The following is a 21,473-nucleotide window of genomic DNA, read 5'->3' on the forward strand; positions in this document are numbered from 1 at the left end:
AGGAAGCTGGACTCAAGGCTGCAGTTTCCTCCCTGTAGAGCGAGGCCATCGCTCCTGTCCTTCTCACAGCCTGATCCCAACATGCCTCTAGGTCCCCAGGAGAGGAAGGAGCCTCTGGTCTCATCTCCCCATGTAGGCCTGAACTGGCTTCCAGGTGTTCAGCCCCTGTCAGGGGGCAGGAGTGGTACTCTTCTTTGGTGCTCACAGCTGTGATTTTCCTCCAGGGCTTCCTGCAAAGGGATTTGCTGCGACTCTTCGGGAATAATCGAGGTGGGAGAAGATGGGGCCTCATCGTTTGACATCCTGTCCCCAGGTAGGAGCAGTGTGGGCTTAGAAGGGGGCAGGTTGGGGGGACAGTAATGTGCAGGCCCCACACAGGTTCAGAGGGGCCCAGAGTTGTTTCAAAAAGGAATTGGCTTTGATGGGACTCCTGGCCACAGCACCCATCTCTACTGTTTGAGGCTATTCTTGTCTTTGTTATTTTGTTGTTGTTGTTGTTGTTGAGTTTGGTTTATGGGCCATGCCTGCAGTGCTCAGGACTTACTGCATTCACAGTGCTCAAGCATGACCTCCTGGTACTTTTTTTTTTTTTGGTTTTTGGGTCACACCTGGCGGTGCTCAGGGGTTACTCCTGGCTGTCGGCTCAGAAATAGCTCCTGGCAGGCACGGGGGACCATGTGGGACACCGGGATTCGAACCAATCACCTTTGGTCCTGGATTGGCTGCTTGCAAGGCAAACGCTGTGCTATTTCTCCGGGCCCCTGGTACATTTTTAATTTTTTATTTTTTGCTTTTTTTGGGAGCCATACCTGGTGATGCTCAGGGGTTACTCCTGGTTATGCGCTCAGAAATTGCTCCTGGCTTCGGGGACTATATGGGATGCTGGGGGATTGAACTGCAGCCCATCCTAGGTTAGCACATGCAAGGCAAATGCCCTACCACTTGTGCCACTGCTCCAGCCCCTAATTTTTCCCCCAGCCCCTATTATTGATGACTCTGGTAGCATGGACCCTGATATGGTTTTTTTTCCCCCTTTGGGCCACACCCGTTTGACATTCAGGGGTTACTCCTGGCTATGCACTCAGAAATCGCCCCTGGCTTGGGGGACCATATGGAACACCAGAGGATCGAACTGCGGTCTGTCCTAGGCTAGCGCTCGCAAGGCAGACACCTTACCTCTAACACCATCACCTTTCCAGCTCCCATGGACCTTGATGTTGGTGTGGAATTTGATGGTGTAATCCTGGATTTCAGTCATAAAAGCTTAATGCTCTTCCTCTCCTGGTGCCATCCTCTGCTGCTTTATTTTGCTGCTTGTCCCCTAGTAGCAGGAAGATGCATGAGGCCAGGTATCCATTGTGCTTCTTACTGAGTCTGGAGTGTGCCACCTGTGTTCAGTCATTTCAAGCTCTGTTGAGCAGCTTCAGTGTTTGACAGCATTCCAGCTTGGTTTTTTCCAGGGCCTACATTTCTCTATTAATTTTTGGGTAGTTGGTGTTTTTGTATGGTGTTGTGTGTGTGTGTGTGTGTGCGCGCACGCGTGCGCGTACACGCACATTTAGCATTTGGCTCACGTGAACATCTGGCTCACTCCAGACAGAAATACAAAAAATATGGGGTTTATGGGATTAACATGGGTAAGCTGTGTGGAAAGGCAAGCACTCTACCTGCTGTAGTATCTCTCTGGCCCTCTGGGTTGTGTTGGTTTGCTTTATTTGTTTTGTTTTGCTTTTGGCCCACACTCCAAGGAGCTCAAAGGTTATTCCTGTATTCAGGAATCACTTCTGGCAGGCTCAGGACCATATGGAATGCCAGGAGTCAAACCTGGATTGTTTGTGTCCCAGGCAAACACCCTATCAGCCATGCTATACTTCTGGCCACCAAGTTTTATTTTTAATTGTTCTATTGTTTTTTGTTTTTTGGGTCATACCCAGCAGTGCTTAGGGGTTCCTCCTGGTTCTGCATTCAGAAATTGCTCCTGGAAGGCATGGGGGACCGCATGGGATGCCGGAATTAGAATCGTCATCCATCCTGGATTGACTGCGTGTAAGGCAAATGCCTTACTGCTGGGCTATATCTCCGGCCCCAAGGTGTTTTGTTTTTTTGTTTTGTTGTTGTTGTTTTTATTTTTTATTTTTTTGGTTTTTTGGGCCACACTCGTTTGATGCTCATGGGTTACTCCTGGCTAAGTGCTCAGAAATTGCCCCTGGCTTTGGGGGACCATATGGGACGCCGGGGGATCAAACTCTGGTCCTTCCTTGGCCAGCGCTTGCAAGGCAAACACCTTACCTCTAGCGCCACCTCACTGGCCCCTTGTTGTTGTTTTTATTTTACTTTTTTGTTTTGTTTTGTTTTGTTTTTTGAGCCACACCCGGTGGTGCTCAGGGGTTACTCCTGGCTGTCTGCTCAGAAATAGCTCCTGGCAGGCACAGGGGACCATATGGGACACTGGAATTCGAACCAACCACCTTTGGTCCTGGATCGGCTGCTTGCAAGGCAAACGCTGCTGTGCTATCTCTCCGGGCCCTTATTTTACTTTTCTAGCTGGCAGTGGTCCTCAGGGCTTCTTCCTCTTGGCTCTGCTCACAGGGATCACTCCTTAAGGGTCACTTGAGACCTGTTGGTGTGTTGGGGGTCAGACCCAAATTATCATGTTAGGTTTTCATCCTGCTACTCTCACTCCAGGACTAAGCCTCTAGTCTAGGACATCCCTTTCTTCTCCCTGGTTCTCCCTGTCCTGAGAGTCTCCACCTCTTCATCCAGACAGTTTGACTTTCAAAAACAAATATCTGGAGTTAACTCAAGTTGTGGTGCAAAGAGCAAAACAAGAGCAAAGTTTCTTTGGCTAAGGCATAGCTTTTGTAAGGTTGAGTTATTTCTACCTACTTTGGAGTAGGTCAGATGTGAGGCGTGAGTGCTGATTCTTCCAAACACACATAGAGTGTTTCTAATTCTCCATGAACATGGGCTTGTAGGGGTGGGAGTGCATGGTTGGTGTAGTGTTTGGGGATGCACCCAGAGTTACTTTTTGGCTTCTGTTTGGATGTTATTTATGCCTAGTGGTACCAAAGGGACTAAGTATTGCTGTGTGGATAGAATCTGTGTTAGCTGAGTGCAGAGCTGGCCCCTACTACCATGTGTTTGTATAATTTTATTTATTTATTTATTTATTTATTTATTTATTTATTTATTTATTTATTTATTTTTGGGTTTTGGCCCACACCCAGTGATGCTCAGGGGTTACTCTTAGCTCTGTGCTCAGAAATCCCTGGAAGTTTTGGGGAATCATATGGGATTCTGGGGATCGAGCCCGGGTCAGATACCTGCAGTACCTACCAAGGTCCATGCCCTACCCACTGTGCTATTGCTCTGGCCCCACATCAAAATAGCATCAGCCAGGAGTGCCTGGAGGAGAAAAAGATGTCAAGGCTGGTTCTACCTGAGGGCAGAGGGGAGAGGTGCTGAGCCCCTCTAGGTCCTTTGGGGGTGAGGGTCCTGTCTTTATCACCAGGGCCCAATGTGGTTCTAGGCCCTGACACCATCTCCTGTGTGCGCTGACTTAGGATGCGGTGACCTTCCCCGATGTGGCCGTGAGCTTCACCCCAGAGGAGTGGCCTTGCCTGGACACCTCTCAGAGGAAGCTCTACAGAGACGTGATGCTGGAAACCTACCAGCACCTTCGGGCTGTAGGTGAGAGCTGCCCTGGGGCACCTGTGCCAGGCACACCTGTGGAGGGATTTGGGGATCCCTGTTAGGAAGTGGGGGGCTGGGACAGGTACCCCTTTTTCATTCATGGGGTTGCAGCATATCTCTTACGTCACCCCCCTTTTGTGAATGGGTGATCAAAAACAGGAGTGATTCGCCTACCTAAGACATTTGGTAGGCATGGGTATAGCTGTTTCTCTGAGGATTTCTTTTTTTTTTTCTTTTTTCTTTTTTTTTTTGTTTTTGGGCCACACCCGGTGACGCTCAGGGGTTACTCCTGGCTATGTGCTCAGAAGTCACTCCTGGCTTGGGGGACCATATGGGACGCCGGGGGATCGAACCGCGGTCCATCCTAGGCTAGCGCAGGCAAGGCAGGCACCTTACCTCTAGCGCCACCGCCCGGCCCCTCTCTGAGGATTTCTTATACTTTCCTTTGTTTTTGGGTTTTTGTACTACATCTGGTTGGTGTTCAGGGATCACTCCTGTCTGGATCATGGGACCATATGAATTGTTGTGGATAACCCCAGGTTTACTTCCTGGAAGATAAACACCTGACCCACATACCGTTCAGGCTTTCATACCTCCTGCTTTCACTAAACCCCATTTACTTTATTTTATTTTTTTGGTTTTTGGGTCACACCTGGCAGTGCTCAGGAGTTACTCCTGGCTCTATGCTCAGAAATCGCTCCTGGCAGGCTCGGGGGACCATATAGGATGCCGGGATTTGAACAGCTGTCCTTCTGCGTCTAAGGCAAATGCCTTACTGCTGTGCTATCTCTCCCATTTATTTTTAAATAATGTAATGACTTTATTTAAGCACCATGGGTACAGAATTGTTCATGGTTGAGTTTCTGTCATAGAATGTACACTACCCTTCACCAATGTACATTCCCCGCATGATTCCCTTTAGTTTATCTCCCACCCATACTCCCCAAAAGGCAGGCTTTTACTTTTGTCACTCTCTGTTTCTCGATCTATCTCTCTCTTTATTTTGATTTTTGGACCACACTCAGCCATGCTCAGGGGTTACTCCTGGCACTGTGTTCAGAAATTGCTCCTGGTAGGCTTGGGGGACCATATGGGATGCCAGGGATCAAATCAGGGTCTGTCCTAGATTGGCTGCTTACAAGGCAAATGCCCTACCACTGTGCTATCACTCCAACCCCTCTCTTTTCTTTTCTTTGACACTGTAGTTTGCACTATTGCTAATGAAGGAATACCATGCAGACCATATTATCCCCTTTAAGCACCCAGTTCTAGACCACAGTGATCAGTTCCAACTATCATTGTCACAGTAGATCTTCACTACCCTAACTGCTAAGTCTATTTACTTTTATTTCACTTACATTGTTTTCTTGTTTTCTTTTTATCAACTGGTGCCACAAATAAACATGCTATGTTCCTTCTTTGGGGTCATTCTCCTGGTGTCCAGGACATCATGTGGCAGAAGCAACTCTGAGGCTTATTGCCTTAGACTCAATTTGAATTTATTTATTTTGTGTGTGTGGAAGGAGAATTTGGGCCACATACTGCAACATTCGGGGATTACTTCTGGCTCTTCACTCAGAAATCACTCCTGGCAGGCTCTGGTGACCATATGGGATGCTGGGTCCATCGTATGTTGGCCACATGCAAGGCAAACACCCTACCACTGTGCTATCACGGTTGCCCTTTGATTTTCTTTTAAATTATTTTTTAAGTTTTGAAAAACAGCGTGATTGGGCCAGAGTTGTGGCATGGATCGGTAAGGCGTCTGCCTTGCCAGCGCTAGCCTAGGATGGACCACAGTTCGATCCCCCGTCGTCCCATATGGTCTCCCGAGCCAGGAGTGATTTCTGAGTGCATAGCCAGGAGTAACCCCTGAGCATCACCGGATGTGGCCCCCCCAAAAAAACCCCCTAAAAAAACAGAGACAAAAAACAGTGTGATTGCCTTTCCTGACAGTGTTCAGGCTTTGTGCTCAGAAATTACTCCTAGCTTAGATTGAACTCGGCTTTGTCACGTGCAAGGCAAACACTTTGTCACATGCAAGACAAACACTGTCCTATCCCTGATAAATTATCTAGGTCCCTCATTTGAACTCTGAAATGTTAAGTCTTACCTATCAGATAATTGGTGGCATGTAGCAAATCAGCCCCTGAAGAGATTGACTGATGGTGGGATGGAGAATGAGGCCTTTTTCTTCCAGCTCGGAGCACGCGTCTGCCACCCTGTCTAGCCCACGGTTCTGAGGTGAAACGGCGGGTAAACAGCTCGCAGACAGTCAGGCTCGTGGAAATATTCGCTTTATTCGGAAGACAAAACTGAAGTCCAAAGACTCAGCTTCAGTTCCAGCCAGCAAAAGCCCCCGCCTTCCACAGACCCTTGCTCTTATACCCCAGAGTCAGGTACCACCCAATGGTGGGATCAGATACCAACCAATGGTGGAAGCAGAATCAGGTCCTACCCTAGGGTGGGGGCAGAATACCAGGTCACACCCTAGGGTAGGGCACAATCACCTAATCAGTTTAGGGTGAGCAACATAGTAATCCCCCAAAATATTTACATACACAACAGTGGCACAAGGAAATGAGTTCTGATTTTCCTGTGTTCAGTGTGGTGGACTCAGAAGCTCTGCCCTGCTTCAGTGCTTAGGGTTACATTCATGGTCCTTGGGAGACCATGTGACAGTGAGGATCACATTGGAGGCTCCTGTATGCTAAGCAGGTGCCACATCTTTGCATTATCTCCTGAATTAAATTTGAATATTTGTTTTGTTTTTGGTTTGGGGCTATACCCTGGGGTGCTCAGGAGTTACTCCTGGCTCTGCACTCAGTGGGGACCCTGTAGGATTCCAGGGACCAAACCCAGGTATTCTACATGCAAGACAAACACCCTACCCGTTGTGCTATCACTCCAGCCCCTTGTTTTTATGGGGGGTCATACAGAGCAGTAATATCTGGTGTTATGCTAAAGAATTCCTCCTATCAGACTCAGGATCCCATTGGTGTCAAGGATTGGACAGCTGCATACATGGCAAGTGCCCTCCCCACTGTACTATGATTCTGATCCCCAATTGTAAAACTTAACCTATTCTCATCCACGTGATAACCAACATGCATATGGAGAACAGATCTTCTATTCTTCATCTGCTCTGGGATTTGGCTGCTTTCATTAGGGACCCAGACTCACAGGGGGCCGGGTGTTGTCCCTTTTCCTGTCTCTAACCCATGAATCATTCCTCTGGGGCAGGGCATTGTGTTGTGAAGCCTGCACTGATCTCCTGGTTGGAAGGAGGATCTCTGAGGAGGTTACAAAGAGGCGTGTTTGCAGGTGAGTGTGGGGAGAGTCCTCCGGAAGACCCCCGTGAGGCAGGTGTGGAGTGTCGTGGGCTTATATGAAATGTGGGTGCTGGACACTGGCATTGGTCTTCTGGATCAGGTGGGGGCCTCTTCTCGATCCCCTTCACTACCTTTGATACTGAGTCTCAGAATGATCTGGAGCTTTGCTGTCTTGGCTTTGTTCTTTCTGGTTCTTTATCTGTGGGCATTTGGAACAGATCCTGAGATTCTGAGCTTTCATCAACCTCTGTGCTCTCAGCCCAGCTGCACAGCCCCATGTTGGGGTGCCTTTGGTGGGCCCTCTGCAATCTCTCCATGCTTGCTTTTGCCCTCTGATCTTTAATGTAGTGTTTGAGATTTTTTTCGTTTGTTTCTTTGTTTTTGATTTTTGAGTCACACCCGGCAGCACTCAGAAGTTACTCCTGGGGCCGGAGAGATAGCATGGAGGTAAGGCGTTTGCCTTTCATGCAGAAGGTCATCGGTTCGAATCCCAGTGTCCCATATGGTCCCCTGTGCCTGCCAGGAGCAATCTCTGAGCATGGAGCCAGGAGTAACCACTGAGCACTGCCGGGTGTGACCCAAAAATCACAAAAAAAAAAAAAAAAAAAAAAAAAAAAAGAAGTTACTCCTGGCTTTAAGCTTAAAAATCACTCCTGGCAGGCTCAGGGGATCATATGGGATGCCGGGATTCAAACCACCATCCTTCTGTATGCAAGGCATACATCCATGGCCCCCTGAGATTTCTTTTTTTGTTTGTTTTTGGGCCACATTAGGTAACATTCAGAGGTTACTCCTGGCTTGGGGGATCATATGCGATGCAGATCCATCCTGGGTCAGCTGCAGACAAGACAAATGCCCTACTGCTGCCTATCTCTCCGGCCCCGTGTTTGAGATTTTTTTTAAATTTATTTAAAGGAAATAAATCACATTGTTGACCCAATTGATCACAACACATTTGTTTCAGGAAGAACAAAGGCAAAGTTATTTTAAAAAATAAACTAATGAGATGGAAGAGAAATGGTTCAGTAGCAAGTATATTTTTGAAAATCATTGAATCACCAATTAATTAATTAAAGGCCTAGCAGAATGTTTAATAAGCTTTTCTCCTTCTTCTTCTTCTTCTTCTTCTTCTTCTTCTTCTTCTTCTTCTTCTTCTTCTTCTTTCTCCTTCTTCCTCCTCCTCCTCCTCTTCCTTCTTCCTCCTCCTCCTCCTTCTTCTTCTTGTTCTTTTCTTCTTCCTTCTTTCCTCCTCCTCCTCCTCTTCCTCCTCCTCCTCCTCCTTCTTCTTCTTCTTCTTCTTCTTCTTCTTCTTCTTCTTCTTCTTCTTCTTCTCCTCCTCCTCCTCCTCCTCCTCCTCCTCTGCTTCCTCCTCCCCTCCTCCTCCTCCTCCTCCTCCTTCTTCTTCTGCAAAAACAGTGTTAGAATACTTACCTGGCAAGGGAGATACCATGATCATGAAGGTGGTTTTCCCAGGGAAAGGCTTATCCATTGCACTCGGGATGTGCTGACCCCTGCGATTTCCCCAAATGTGGGAAACTCGACTGCATAATTTGTGATAGTGGGGGACTGCGTTTCTGCTCTCCCCTTAAGAAAAAAAAATCAGACTTAGAGTGGCAATTTTTGTTTGCATAGGCACAGCAAAATATGGGGGACATGGAAAGGGAAAAGCCTTGGCCTAAATACAAGGAGACCTTACCCCTGAAGTTTTCTGGCCTAAGACCATTTCTAGGTTCCAGGCATACTAGGTTGTCCAATCCAAGTCATTGTCTGTAGTGCCAATAAACCTTTTATTTTTTCCGCACAGTTGCTGTTGTTGGTGTCAGGTTTCTGTAGTTAAAGATCTTGGAATCTGTGCATAGCCTACATCAAAGTCAGGAAGATGTGAAGCATCCTCTAGTTTTACCTCACAATTAGACGGCAATAGCAGATAACCCTGCCCTGAAAGCAGATTGTTGTTGTTGTTATGTCTTCTTGATGTTGAGGGAACTCTTTTTGGAGTAGGTCGATGCTGGGGCAGCAGTAAGGTCGTCTGTGGTAGAGGATTGCTCCCAGGTGATGTTATAGACAACTGTGGTTGTTTCATAGATGGCATCCTGGTTCAGGGGTGAATGGACAGTGCCCATTCTTCTGAGGCCTGAGCCAGGTCATTATGACAGTGTTCAGGTTGAAAGGTCCCACTGCATTATAAAATTTGTGTATTCCTATGTCTATTAGTTAAGAACTTTCCTGTATGTGTAGTATTTTCCCATTTTAATATACATATGCAAAAGCAGAACAATGCTTAATGGCGTTATTGGTGCATATGGAGACCACTGGAACAAGTTCGACAATCCCCAATCCAAACAAGTCCAACAATCCAAACTTGGCTCTAACATAAGCTCTAAATCTAGGGACTCTTCTACCAGAATTCATTATTATTATTATTATTATTATTATTATTTTTGGTTTTTGGGTCACACACGGCTGTGCTCTGGGGTTACTCCTGGCTGTCTGTTCAGAAATAGCTCCTGGCAGGCACGGGGGACCATATGGGACACTGGGATTTGAACCAACCATCTTAGGTCCTGGATCGGCTGCTTGCAAGGCAAATGCCACTGTGCTATCTCTCTGAGCCCAGAATTCCTTATTGAACAGATCACAAAACAGTGGGGAAGGGGCTGGAGAAATAGCATGGAGGTAAGGCTTTTGCCTTTTAAGCAGTAGGACAGTGGTTCGAATCTCGCTATCCCATATGGTTCCCTGTGCCTGCCAGTGGCGATTTCTGAGCATAGAGCCAGGAGTAACCCCTGAGTGCTGCTGGGTGTGGCCCAAAAACCAAGAAAAAAAAAAACCCAAAAAACAAAAAACAGTGGGGAAAATTGTCACTGTATAGAGAATATTCAGTAAGGGTTATAGCTGTTAAGGGAATACATACAAGATATTCAAAAGATGTGTGTGTGTGTGTGTGTGTGTGTGTATATGTCTGTGTGTGTGTGTGTCTTTTATGTCTCTGAAAGAGTTGGGGGGGTGTTAAATCTGGTGTGTGTGTGTGTGTGTGTGTGTGTGTCTTTTATGTCTCTGAAAGAGTTGGGGGGGTGTTAAATCTGGTGCATCACTTTGGCCTGTGATTTGGCTTGTGCAGTCTGATAACCGGCTGGGGATGGACCCATATCAGGAAAAATCCTTGAGCCGTGACTTCTCAAAAACTGAGTCTCTTAGAAAGCAAAGGCCCACAATGAAGGAAGGAGGAGGGAAGGAGGCCTCTGAAAGTAGATCAATAGCAACAGAGTATTGGGATCTTATCATATCACTTAGGGTGCAGTTTGGCAGCTGACTTTATGTGGGGATAATTATCTGCTTCTTGAGGAGTCAAGAACTGAAGGTAAAAAAGGGTTAAAGGTGGGGTAATGATGGTTGGGGGTGGAGGAGTGAAGGACTAGACATGAGCTTGTAGGGCAGTAGGCAAAGGCAGAATATAATATAGACATTTTACATCTGCAAAACATACATTAATCATAGAAAATCCTATTGATTTATATCATACTAGGCCCCGTGTAGTTTTGAAAATGGAGACCAGTGAGAAAGAAAGTTGCTGGTTATTGCCCCAGCCCAACCCTCTTTGGAGTCCTCCCCAGCACCCACCTTTCTGGCTGCCTGGGCCAGCACCCAGGCATGCCCCTGGAGTCTGGGGAGAAAGGGGGAGATGGCTGGGAGCCTCCCTGGCCTGCTAGCATGTCCCCCAAGCTAGGGAGAGGGACTTCGGCCTGGGGTCCCCCCACACTCTATGCAAGCCAGAGCTAGCCTCCAGAACTGAGATTTCTTTTTTTGTTTGTTTGTTTTTGGTTTTTGAGTCACACCCCGTGGCACTCAGGGGTTACTCCTGGCTTTGCACTTAGAAATTGCTCCTGGCAGGCACGGGGGACCTTATGGGATGCCGGGATTTGAACCACCACTTGTCCTGGATCGACTGCATGCAAAGCAAACTCCCTACCACTATTTTATCTCTCAGGCTCCAATATATCTAATCAGTTTTTCTTTCTTTTTTTTTTTCAGGTAGCACAGTCTCATATTTTTTTTAATAAAATTTTAATTTAAGCACCATAGTTACAAGCATGATTGTAGTTGGGTTTTGGTCATAAACAGAATACTCCCCTTCATCATTGTAACATTCCCACCACCGAAGCACCTGATCTCCCTCCTCCCCCTCCCCTGCCTGTATTCAAGATAGGCATTCTACTTCTCTTATTCTTTAACATTGTCATGCTAGTTGTTAGTGTAATTATTTCCCTAACAGTATTCACCACTTTTTGTGGTGAGCTTCATCTTATGAGCCAGTCCTTCTGGCCCTTAACTCTATTGTCTCTGGAATTATTACAATAATGTCTTTACTTTTTTTTTTAAACCCATAGATGAGTGAGACTATTCTGTGTCTATCTCTCTCCCTCTGACTTATTTCACTCACCATAATAGATTCCATGTACATCCATGTATAGGAAAATTTTATGACTTTATATTTCCTGACAGCTGCATAATATTCCATTGAGTTTCTCTAGCCATTCTTCTTTTGAAGGATATCTTGGTTGTTTCCAGAGTCTGGCTATTGTAAATAGCGCTGCAATGAATATAGGTGTGAGGAAGGGATTTTTGAATTGTATTTTTGTGTTCCTAGGGTATATCCCTAGTAGTGGTATAGCTGGATCATATGGGAGCTCAATTTCCAGTTTTCTGAGGAATCTCCATATTGTTTTCCATAATGGCTGGACTAGACAGCATTCCCACTAGCAGTTTCTTTCTCTCCACATCCACACCAGCATTGCTTGTTCTCATTCTTTGTGATGTGTGCCAGTATTTGAGATTTCTAGAGTGTTTTTTGTCTTTATATTTACTTTTCTTGTTTTGGTTATTGCTATTCAATCTAAGAAGACAAGCTATCATTGACATTTCCATTTCTGAGTAGTTTTCCTAGTAGAATCTCTGGATATTTCAAAGCCGAGAAGGTGGCGCTAGAGGTAAGGTGTCTGCCTTGCAAGCTCTAGCGTAGGACGGACCGCGGTTCGATCCCCCAGCATCCCATATGGTCCCCCCAAGCCAGGAGCGATTTCTGACCACATAGCCAGGAGTAACCCCTGAGCGTCAAACGGGTGTGGCTGGCCCAAAAACCAAAAAAAAAAAAATTCTGGATATTTCATCAGTACTGTTTAAAAGATTATTTGTTCTTTTTGCTCTACCATTTTACTCTTTTGTGATGAGGGGGTGGGGCACTCCTGGTGGTGCTCAATTTTGACTTTGTTCTTGGGTATAACTTCTGGCATGCATTGGTAAACTTATCAGTGCCAAAGATTATACCCAGATCTGCCCCTTACAGGACTTTTAAATCCACATGCCATATTTCTAACCCCAGCTGAGCAGGGTATCAGCAAAGAATTAATAAACCAACCAGTCATAGGGAGAAAATAATGGAGTTGGGTGACTTCTCACCTTATTGTCTCTGTCAAACCGAGACCTCTCTTTATGGATCAGTTCATATTCAACTGGGAGGGGAAGTTGAGTGAGAGGCAAAAAAGTACCTATCCAAGTGGACTTTTACAAATCAAAAGGGTTAGTGAAAAGAAAGTGGAAGTTGGGAAACACCTTTGTTTTGGGTAAAAGCAGAATGTAATCTAACAATTCACCCTTTTCTGTTCAAAAAATTGACAAGGACTAAAAATGTCTTGTTCTATTTTTCTCCACAAGAGGTGAAAACTCCCAGAAAGAAACTAGAAAAATGGCTGTTAATTTGCATAGGCATAGTAAAAGTTTGGGGAAAATATAAAAATATAAAGGAAAAAACCTTTAGCTGCTAGTAAGATGGTGAGTAAATTTTTTAATTTCTAGGAATCACTTCTGTAAGCGTACTTGGCTATAAAAGTGTCATAAGTTAGATTGTGCATGCATCATTCTCAAAGGAATTAGTTTTTCCATTTCCTTGTCTTATACACATTAAAAAGTCTTTTCATAGACTTTTATGAATAGAAACATTAGAACCTTTCTGCAGATATACTTAATTTGAAACTAGTTGCTAATCATCCTTACAGTGAGCAGTGAATACAAGAGCATCAAAGTTCCTTTTTCATAAACTTCTCTAAACAAAATCATAAGAATATTTCTGCAGATATATATAGTTTGAAAATAATTTGTTAAGACATTCTTATAATTCGCACTGTAATAAGTCTATAGTATCCCAGTTTCTTTTCCATAGATTTTTGTGGACAAAGACATTAGAATATTTTTGTGGACATACTTAATTTTAGAACACGTTGCTAAATGATATACACTACTAGGATCATAGTAATTGGGAAACATTCACTAAGATAGCCAAGAACCACTACAAATTTAACATTGTGCATTTCCTCAGAACTATGCAAACTAATATTAAACCACTAAAGTTGTATAATTATGTTTGCAGTGAGGCATAGAACAAAAGAATAGCTATTAAGATTTATATAGGTAGGGGTTGGAGAGATAGCATGAAGGTAGAGCATTTGCTTTGCATACAGAAGGACAGTGGTTTGAATCCTGGCATCCTATATGGTCCTCCAAGCCTGCCAGGAGTAACCCCTGAGCACTGCTGGGTGTGACCAAAAAAATATTTATTCAGGGCCCGGAGAGATAGCACAGCGGCGTTTGCCTTGCAAGCAGCCGATCCAGGACCAAAGGTGGTTGGTTCGAATCCCGATGTCCCAGATGGTCCCCCGTGCCTGCCAGGAGCTATTTCTAAGCAGACAGCCAGGAGTAACCCCTGAGCACCGCTGGGTATGACCCAAAAACTAAAAAAAAAAAAATATTTATTCAGGTAGAACACACAGTTTAACCAGCAATATAGTGACCAATGCAAATAGGATTAAGACAGTAACCTAGAAGTAAGTTAATATTTGGAGGTGACCAAAAATTTTGGAGGTGCAGGAAGTTCTGAAAGCAGCTTCCCCTCAGTTGGGCTTTGGCCGGGCTTGGTTTCTTCATCTTCACCTTCTGTAGTAGGCTGTGAGGTGGCCTGGAATGGAAAGGCTTTATCTGGGCCAGAATCTGGGTGGGGGGACTCACTCATCTCTCTTCCCTAATAGGGCTATCTCTGGCTTCTATCCCATCAGTGACCTTGATAAGTTGCTGCAGGTTGGGGGGCCAAAGTCTTCACTCAAAATGCCTTTGGTAGAAGTTCTTGGTATCTGAGATGCTGCCCAGAGTCTTTATATCTCTCTCCTTCATTGACTGATTCTGTATCACCTGAGAGTGTACAGAACTCTGCCACCTTAGGTGTAGGGCAGCTGAGTGAGGCCAGAGGATAAATTGGCAGAACCTATGATTGGGAACATATAGGCTACCTTTCACTGGCATTCCATCAAGTCCAGATATATTTGCAGCTTCTGTACTCCTCTCTGATGACATTAAACTCCACAGTCTCCCCATCTCCAACACTACATAGAAACTTCCTGGGATTTTTTTCTCTTAATAACTATCTAGTGAACAAAGGCATCTTCTTTGGTGTCATTTCTGTTGACAAATCTGTTCCAGATGCTAAACCATTTAACAGCGCCCAGGATTTAGATTACCAGCACCGGCTTGTCTACCTGGCTTGGAGTACAGGGTCATCTCTGGTTGAGCAGTTTTCAGACTCTGAGTCTCAAGAGATGGTAGCCAGCTCATCATCTTGGGAGATGGGTGTCTCTTTGGTTTAGTGCCAGTAGTAAAAGATAAATTATCAGCCTTGGGGAAGCCTTTAGATCAAGAACTCATAACCACTGGGAAGTCACTCCTCCCCTCTGGGGCACACGCACGGGAAAATTTCTAGAGAGCTTAGCACATTCAGTCCAGAGAGATAAATGCAGGTAGATAGGCCAGATCAACCTGAAGCTTCTCAGAAGCGGGGGCCAGGTGCACCAGTGTTCCAGTGAAAGGCACATCACATTCAGTCCGGTTTGAGGGGGCTGTCATGGTGATTATCCACTAGGGTCAAGTCAGTTGTCATTGTTGGGGTTGGGGTCTTCTTGCATCCCTGGGTTCCTGTTTGATTGCCAAATGTAAAAATATATCCACGTGCCATATTTCTAACCCCAGCTGAGCTGGTCTGAAGCAAGGCAGCCATGAAGAATTAATAAACCAAGCTAGTCATAGGGAGAAAATCATGGAGTCAGGTGGCTTCTTACCTTGTGGTCTCTGGGCCCCCCAAACTGAAACCTCCCTTTATTGATCAGTACAAATTCAACTGGGAGTGGGAGGGTCAAGTGAGAGTCAAAAGTACCTATCCAGATAGACTTTTATAAGTCAAAGGGGTTAAAGAAAAGAAAGAGGAATTTGGGGAATGCCTTTGTTTTGGGTAAAAGCAGAGTGTAATCTAACACAGAACAATGACCCAATTCACTGTACTCACTGTGTTTCCCTGAAAACAAAACATCCTCTGAAAATAAGACCAACTTACAAGTTTCCTTCTGGGTGAAATATAAGGCATTCCCCCAAAATAAGACCCCCTAGGATCTGTCTCGGAATTAAAATTAATTTACCATAAACTGGTTGCTAGGGTGTCCCGACTGGCTACTGTAGGATTCACAGTTTGTCTGGTTTGTATTAACAACTATTGTACTACCATACTGTATACAGGTAATAAATTTCCTTTATTTTCATTTAACAATAAATGTGTACCATATTCTTCTTCATGGAAAAATAAGACATCCCTGAAAATAAGACCTAATGCATCTTTGGGAGCAAAAATTAATATAAGATACTGTCTTATTTTTGGGGAAACAGGGTAGTGCTCACATCTTACTGATTGCTCATATTTTCTTTTTTTTTTTTTTTTTTTTCGGTTTTTGGGTCATACCCGGCAGCACTCGGGTTGCTGGCTCTATGCTCAAAAATCGCTCCTGGGAGGCTCAGGGAACCATATGGGATGCTGGGATTCGAACCACCGTCCTTCTGCGTCTAAGGCAAATGCCTTACCGCTGTGCTATCTCTCCGGCTCCTACACACTGTCTTATTTTTGGGGAAACAGGGTAGTGCTTCCATCTTACTGGTTGCTCCTATTTTCATGGTGCATTTGGGTCAAGTAATAGAGTTTTTTTTCTGGTGGGGGCCACACCTGGCTTTGACCAGGGTTCCCTACTGGCTTGTACTTATGGTGACTCCTGGCTATCCTTGGGGAATTCTGTAGAGTGCTTGGTTTTGAACCTGTGCCAGTTCCCTAAAAGGCAAGGACCCAATGAGCTGTTCTGTTTCTCCAGCCCTGATAGTACTGTTAGTGATGCTTATGGCATATGTAGTTACCTGCACTAATATGCTGCTTCCCTTTTACCATGTCCTCAGCACCTTGCACCCTTCTTAACCACCCCAGTCTTAATAGGTCAATTCTGTAAATACAAAGTCTAGACCTCTCAAAGTAAAATCTGCAGTTAGTACTGTTTGTTTGGTTTGGGAACCACATATGGTAGTGCTTAGGGCTTACTTCTGACTGTACTGAGGGATCACTCCTGGCAGAATCGAGGAAATATGTGAAATGCTGGATATTGAACCTCAATGGGCCTATTGCCAGGCAAGCCCCCTCCCTGTTGTACTAACTCTCTTACTCCAATTATTTTTTTATATTACACAATGATGGGTGTGTCCAGTCAAAGCTAGCTTGGTTATTGCCAAACTCAAGTCAATCTTCTATCTTCCCTTTTCTTTAAATCTGTTGGAAATGTTAAAACAATATGCATTTATTCTGATTTCACCTTATTCAACTTTGTATTGTTCAACTAATTACTTGTGTGTGTATGTGTTTGGTCCCCTCCTTGTGATGCTCAGGGGTTACTCATGGGTTGGCACTCAGGAATAATTCCTGATGGTTCTCAGGGAGCTTTTTGAAATACTGGAGATCAAAGCTATATTGCTTTGTGCAAGGCAAGTGCCAGACCTGCTATACTATCTCTCCAGCCCCACACCCACCCCTCATTCAACTGATTTTTACTTCACATATTGTGTTTGATTTTTAGAATATGAACCACAGCTTCAGGATTTGCCATTTCAGCAATTTCATTTTGCAGCAGGACCATCAAATAAGTGTGAAATGGTAAGAATTCTTAATTTTTAAAGTGTTCTTATTCCCGAGGTATAAATCAGTGAGACAAGCACTTCATTTGGAAGGTGGAGGCAAGGTTTGATCCCTGTCAAAACTTACGTGTTTCCTCCGCACAGATTGGAGGACCCCCAAAGCCCAGTACTGGGCGACAGCCTCACCAGAGTGCTAAACTCAAATTTTACAATGAAAGAAACATATCTGACTTCAGTCATAGTACACAAGGCAGGGCCTTGTCTTGCATAGAACTGACCCAGGTTTGACCCCTAACACCACATCTGGTACCCTCAGCACCCAGCCAATGGTAAACCTTGAGCCCTGGTACAGTGGCCCTAAAACTGTCCAAAACAAAACAATAAAACTCACTGATCTTTGACTGTGATATACTTTTATCATTTTATTTTTGGGCCACACCTGGTGGTACTCATGAGTTACTTCTGGCTCTGCATCCAGGGGTCATTCCTGGTGGTACTAGGGGAACCATATAGGGTGTTGGGGATCAAACCCGGGTTGATTAGGTACAAGGCAAATGCCCTACCCACTATGCTATATCTCTGGTCCCTCTATCAGCTATTTTAAATAACTGCAGTTGTATTGGAATCCAGCCTTGCTTTCCCACATGTAGTCCTAGACTCTCCATGGAAATGTGGCTCAGCCCCAAATTTGGATGTATTTTATTTATTTATTTATTTATTCATGGTTTTTGGGTCACTTCTGGCAGCGCTCAGGGGTTACTCCTGGCTCCACGCTCAGAAATCACTCCTGGCAGGCTCGGGGGACCATATGGGATGCCAGAATTTGTTCGAACAATGACCTTCTGCATGAAAGGCAAACGGCTTACCTCCATGCTATCTCTCCGGCCCCATTTTATTTTATTTTATTTTATTTTATTTTATTTTATTTTTTTTGCTTTTTGGGCCACGCCCCGTAACACTCAGTGGTTACTCCTTGCTATGCGTTCAGAAATTGCTCCTGGCGTGGGGCTGGAGAGGTGGCGCTAGAGGTAAGGTGTCTGCCTTGCAAGCACTAGCATAGGACGGACAGCAGTTTGATCCCCCGGCGTCCCATATGGTCCCCCCAAGCCAGGAGTGATTTCTGAGCGCATAATCAGGAGTAACCCCTGAGTGTCAAACGGGTGTGGCCCCCCCAAAAAAAAAACAAAAGAAAAAGAAATTGCTCCTGGCTTGGGGGACCATATGGGATACTGGTGGATTGAACCGTGGTCTGTCCTAGGTTAGCACATGCAAGGCAAATGCCCTACTGCTTGCACCACCGCTCTGGCCCCTGGGTATATTTTAAATGTTGATAGAAACTGATGCTTTAGTTTCTTCAGAGGAAGTTACTTACACGTACATACCTTCTCATTGAGCTGAAGACAGAAAAACAATCATAAAACTCATGCATCTTCCGACTCCTGGAAGTTGCATGTCCTTGCAGAAACATTGGGCTATTTCACGAAAAAGCCATCCATGTATCAAATTTTTCATTTGTGTAATGTAAATGTTAGGTTTGGGGGTTTGTTTTATTGGGCTTTTTTATGTTTTGTTTTTTGTTATACCAGCAGTGGTCAGGGGTTCAGGCCTTTCTCCTGGCTCTATACAAAGGCCTCATTTCTGGTCATGCTCAGGGGACCACATGGCATGCAGAAAACTGAACTTGGGTTGCCTGAATGTCATTTAAGCACCTCATCCCCTGTACTCGCTTATTCTGATGTAAACATTAGTGATCACACATGCAGTTCTTGATTTTTTTTTTTTTTTTTGGTTTTTGGGTCACACCCAGCAGCGCTCAGGGGCTACTCCTGGCTTCATGCTCAGAAATCGCTCCTGGCAGGCTCGGGGGACCATATGGGACGCCGGGATTCGAACCGATGACCTTCTGCATGAAAGGCAAATGCCTAACCTCCATGCTATCTCTCCGGCCCCGCAGTTCTTGATTTTAACATGGTTATAATGAAGGAATAGAGAAATAATAACCCTCTTACTATTCAACAGGGAAGCATCCAGCCCCGCTGGGATATGTGTGATGGTATACAGCATGAAAAAGTCTTGAGTAAGCAATTGTGCCTTAATGTCGATGCGAGTGATGACACTGGAGGGATCTGTTCAGAAGGGAAACCGAATGAAGAGAGATCCCTTGTTCTGAAGAAGCCATCCCCTGGGCAAAGCCCCCATGAATCTATTCTGCTCCTTCAGTGGACAGACACCCCTCTGATGGGGCAGCCCTTTGACCTTCACAGTGCAGCATTGTTTTTATTGACTTCTTCAAGTCTGCAGGCTCATAAGCAAGTTCACTACGGCATGAATCCATCCACGTGTAAGCAGTGTGTGTGGGCTTTCCCATGTTCTAGGCACCACAGTGTTCCCTTAGAAACTCCTCGTGTACAGAATCCTTATGAAGGTGAGCACACTTTCAGTCAACTTTCACACCAGCCTGAGTCTATGAATGTCCGCACAGGAGAGAAACCTTACACATGTGAGGAATGTGGGAAGGTCTTTGCTTATCCCTCAAGCTTAACGAAGCACAGGAAAATCCATACGGGAGAGAAACCTCATACATGTCTGGAGTGTGGGAAGGCTTTTGCATATTTATCAGGCCTTACTATGCACAAGAAAATTCATACTGGAGAGAAACCTTATACGTGTATGGATTGTGGGAAGGCCTTTGCCCTAACTTCAAGTCTTACTATACATAGGCGAATTCATACTGGAGAGAATCCTTTTATATGTAAAGAGTGTGGGAAGGCCTTCATTCGATCCTCAAACCTTACCATACATAGGCGAATTCATACTGGAGAGAATCCTTTTATATGTAAGGAATGTGGAAAGGCCTTCGCGTACTCTTCAAATCTCCTTTTGCATGGCAGAATTCATACTGGAGACAAACGTTACATGTGCCAGGAATGTGGGAAGGCCTTTATGGACAAATCCTACCTATCTAAGCATAGGAGAATTCATACCGGGGAGAGACCTTATGTGTGTGAGGAGTGTGGAAAGACCTTTATGCAGAAATCCTATCTTTCCAAACATACAAAAATTCACACTGGGGAGCGACCTTATGCATGTAGTGAATGTGGGAAGGCTTTTGTTTCATCTTCAGACCTCTCGAGACATCGAAGAATACACACTGGCGAGAAACGCTTTGTATGTTCAGAATGTGGCAAGGCCTTTATGGAGAAGTCAACACTTTCTAAACATAGAAGAATTCACACCGGGGAGAGACCATATGTATGTAAGGAGTGTGGGAAAACCTTCACTCGAGCCTCCATCCTCAGTATCCATATGAGAATACACACAGGCAAGAAACCTTATGTCTGTCAGGATTGTGGAAAGGCCTTCAGTTATTCTTTATCCCTTATAGCCCATAGGATATTCCATACTGGAGAGAAGCCTTATATCTGTAAGGAATGTGGTAAGGCCTTTGGCTCACCCTCTGACCTTTCTCGACATAAGAAAACTCACACTGGAGAGAGACGTTATGTTTGTCAGGAATGTGGAAAGGCCTTTATGGAGAAATCCTACCTATCTAGACATCAGAGAATTCACACCGGGGAGAGACCCTATATATGTAAAGAATGTGGGAAGGCCTTTTCCCGATCCTCGATCCTTAGTATCCACATGAGAATTCACACAGGCAAAAAACCCCATGCCTGTCAGGAATGTGGAAAGGCCTTCAGTTACTCCTTTTCCCTCACAGCCCATATGAGACTTCATACCGGAGAGAAGCCTTATGTCTGTAAGGAATGTGGGAAGGCCTTCACCAACTCCTCAAGTCTTAAGCTGCATAGGAGATACCACAGAGAGAAACTTCATACATATAAGAATTGTTAAAGACCTTTGCTTGAGCCTCACAATTTACTACCTAAAAGATCTTTGCCATTAATGAATGCTACAGAGAAACCTTTTATCTGTAAGAAACAAAAGAGGCACAGCCTTTGCTCAAACTCAGTTATTCTCCCTATGAGAATTCACATAGATAAAAAGTACTTTGCATGTCAGGAGTGTGGAATGATCTTCTCTATCTCTTACCTTACTGTACATAAGGGACTTCACACTTGAAGTAACCATTACATATATTGAGTCCGGAATAACCTTTGAAATGTCCACCATACTTTCTCCATATATAACAGTTCATACTGAAGGGAAACCTTAGGCATGTAAGGAATGTGGGAAAGCCTTTATTCCAACCACAGACCTTATTGACTATAAATTGTTCGATCATAGGGGAAATGACATTAGGGAGAAATACCTCCCATTCAAAATATGGGAATGGTTATTAGGCCCTGAAATCCTCATCATTTGAGTAAGAAGTGCCAGGGGTGTGATAGGATATGATGTTTTCACAGAACTTCTCATGAGATTTCATACTCTATGTGACATCAACCT

At 44.7% G+C, this 21,473-nt stretch overlaps 1 protein-coding gene and 1 non-coding gene across 3 annotated transcripts in view; both read left to right on the forward strand.

Moving 5' to 3' along the window:
* The window catches only part of LOC126000433 (zinc finger protein 345-like), a 55,882-nt gene extending 34,635 nt beyond the window's left edge, over window positions 1-21,247 (forward strand). Inside the window, exons 1-5 of one of the 2 annotated variants that reach the window (XM_049767722.1) lie at window positions 223-313; window positions 3,564-3,690; window positions 6,937-7,017; window positions 17,006-17,082; window positions 19,083-21,247. In XM_049767722.1, coding sequence (XP_049623679.1) covers window positions 281-313; window positions 3,564-3,690; window positions 6,937-7,017; window positions 17,006-17,082; window positions 19,083-20,918 — 2,154 coding nt within the window. In that variant the 5' untranslated portion in view covers window positions 223-280 and the 3' untranslated portion in view covers window positions 20,919-21,247. Of the gene's footprint in view, window positions 1-222; window positions 314-3,563; window positions 3,691-6,936; window positions 7,018-17,005; window positions 17,083-19,082 lie in introns of those variants that run through there. The other variant, XM_049767723.1, reaches the window with a different exon arrangement.
* On the forward strand, window positions 8,449-8,612 carry LOC126000450 (U1 spliceosomal RNA). Its single transcript, XR_007492747.1, has one exon. It is a non-coding gene; the product is annotated as a U1 spliceosomal RNA (small nuclear RNA).
* Window positions 21,248-21,473: the final 226 nt, after the last annotated feature.

The sequence above is a fragment of the Suncus etruscus genome, assembly GCF_024139225.1.
Source record: "Suncus etruscus isolate mSunEtr1 chromosome 15 unlocalized genomic scaffold, mSunEtr1.pri.cur SUPER_15_unloc_1, whole genome shotgun sequence".
Taxonomy (NCBI): domain Eukaryota; kingdom Metazoa; phylum Chordata; class Mammalia; order Eulipotyphla; family Soricidae; genus Suncus; species Suncus etruscus.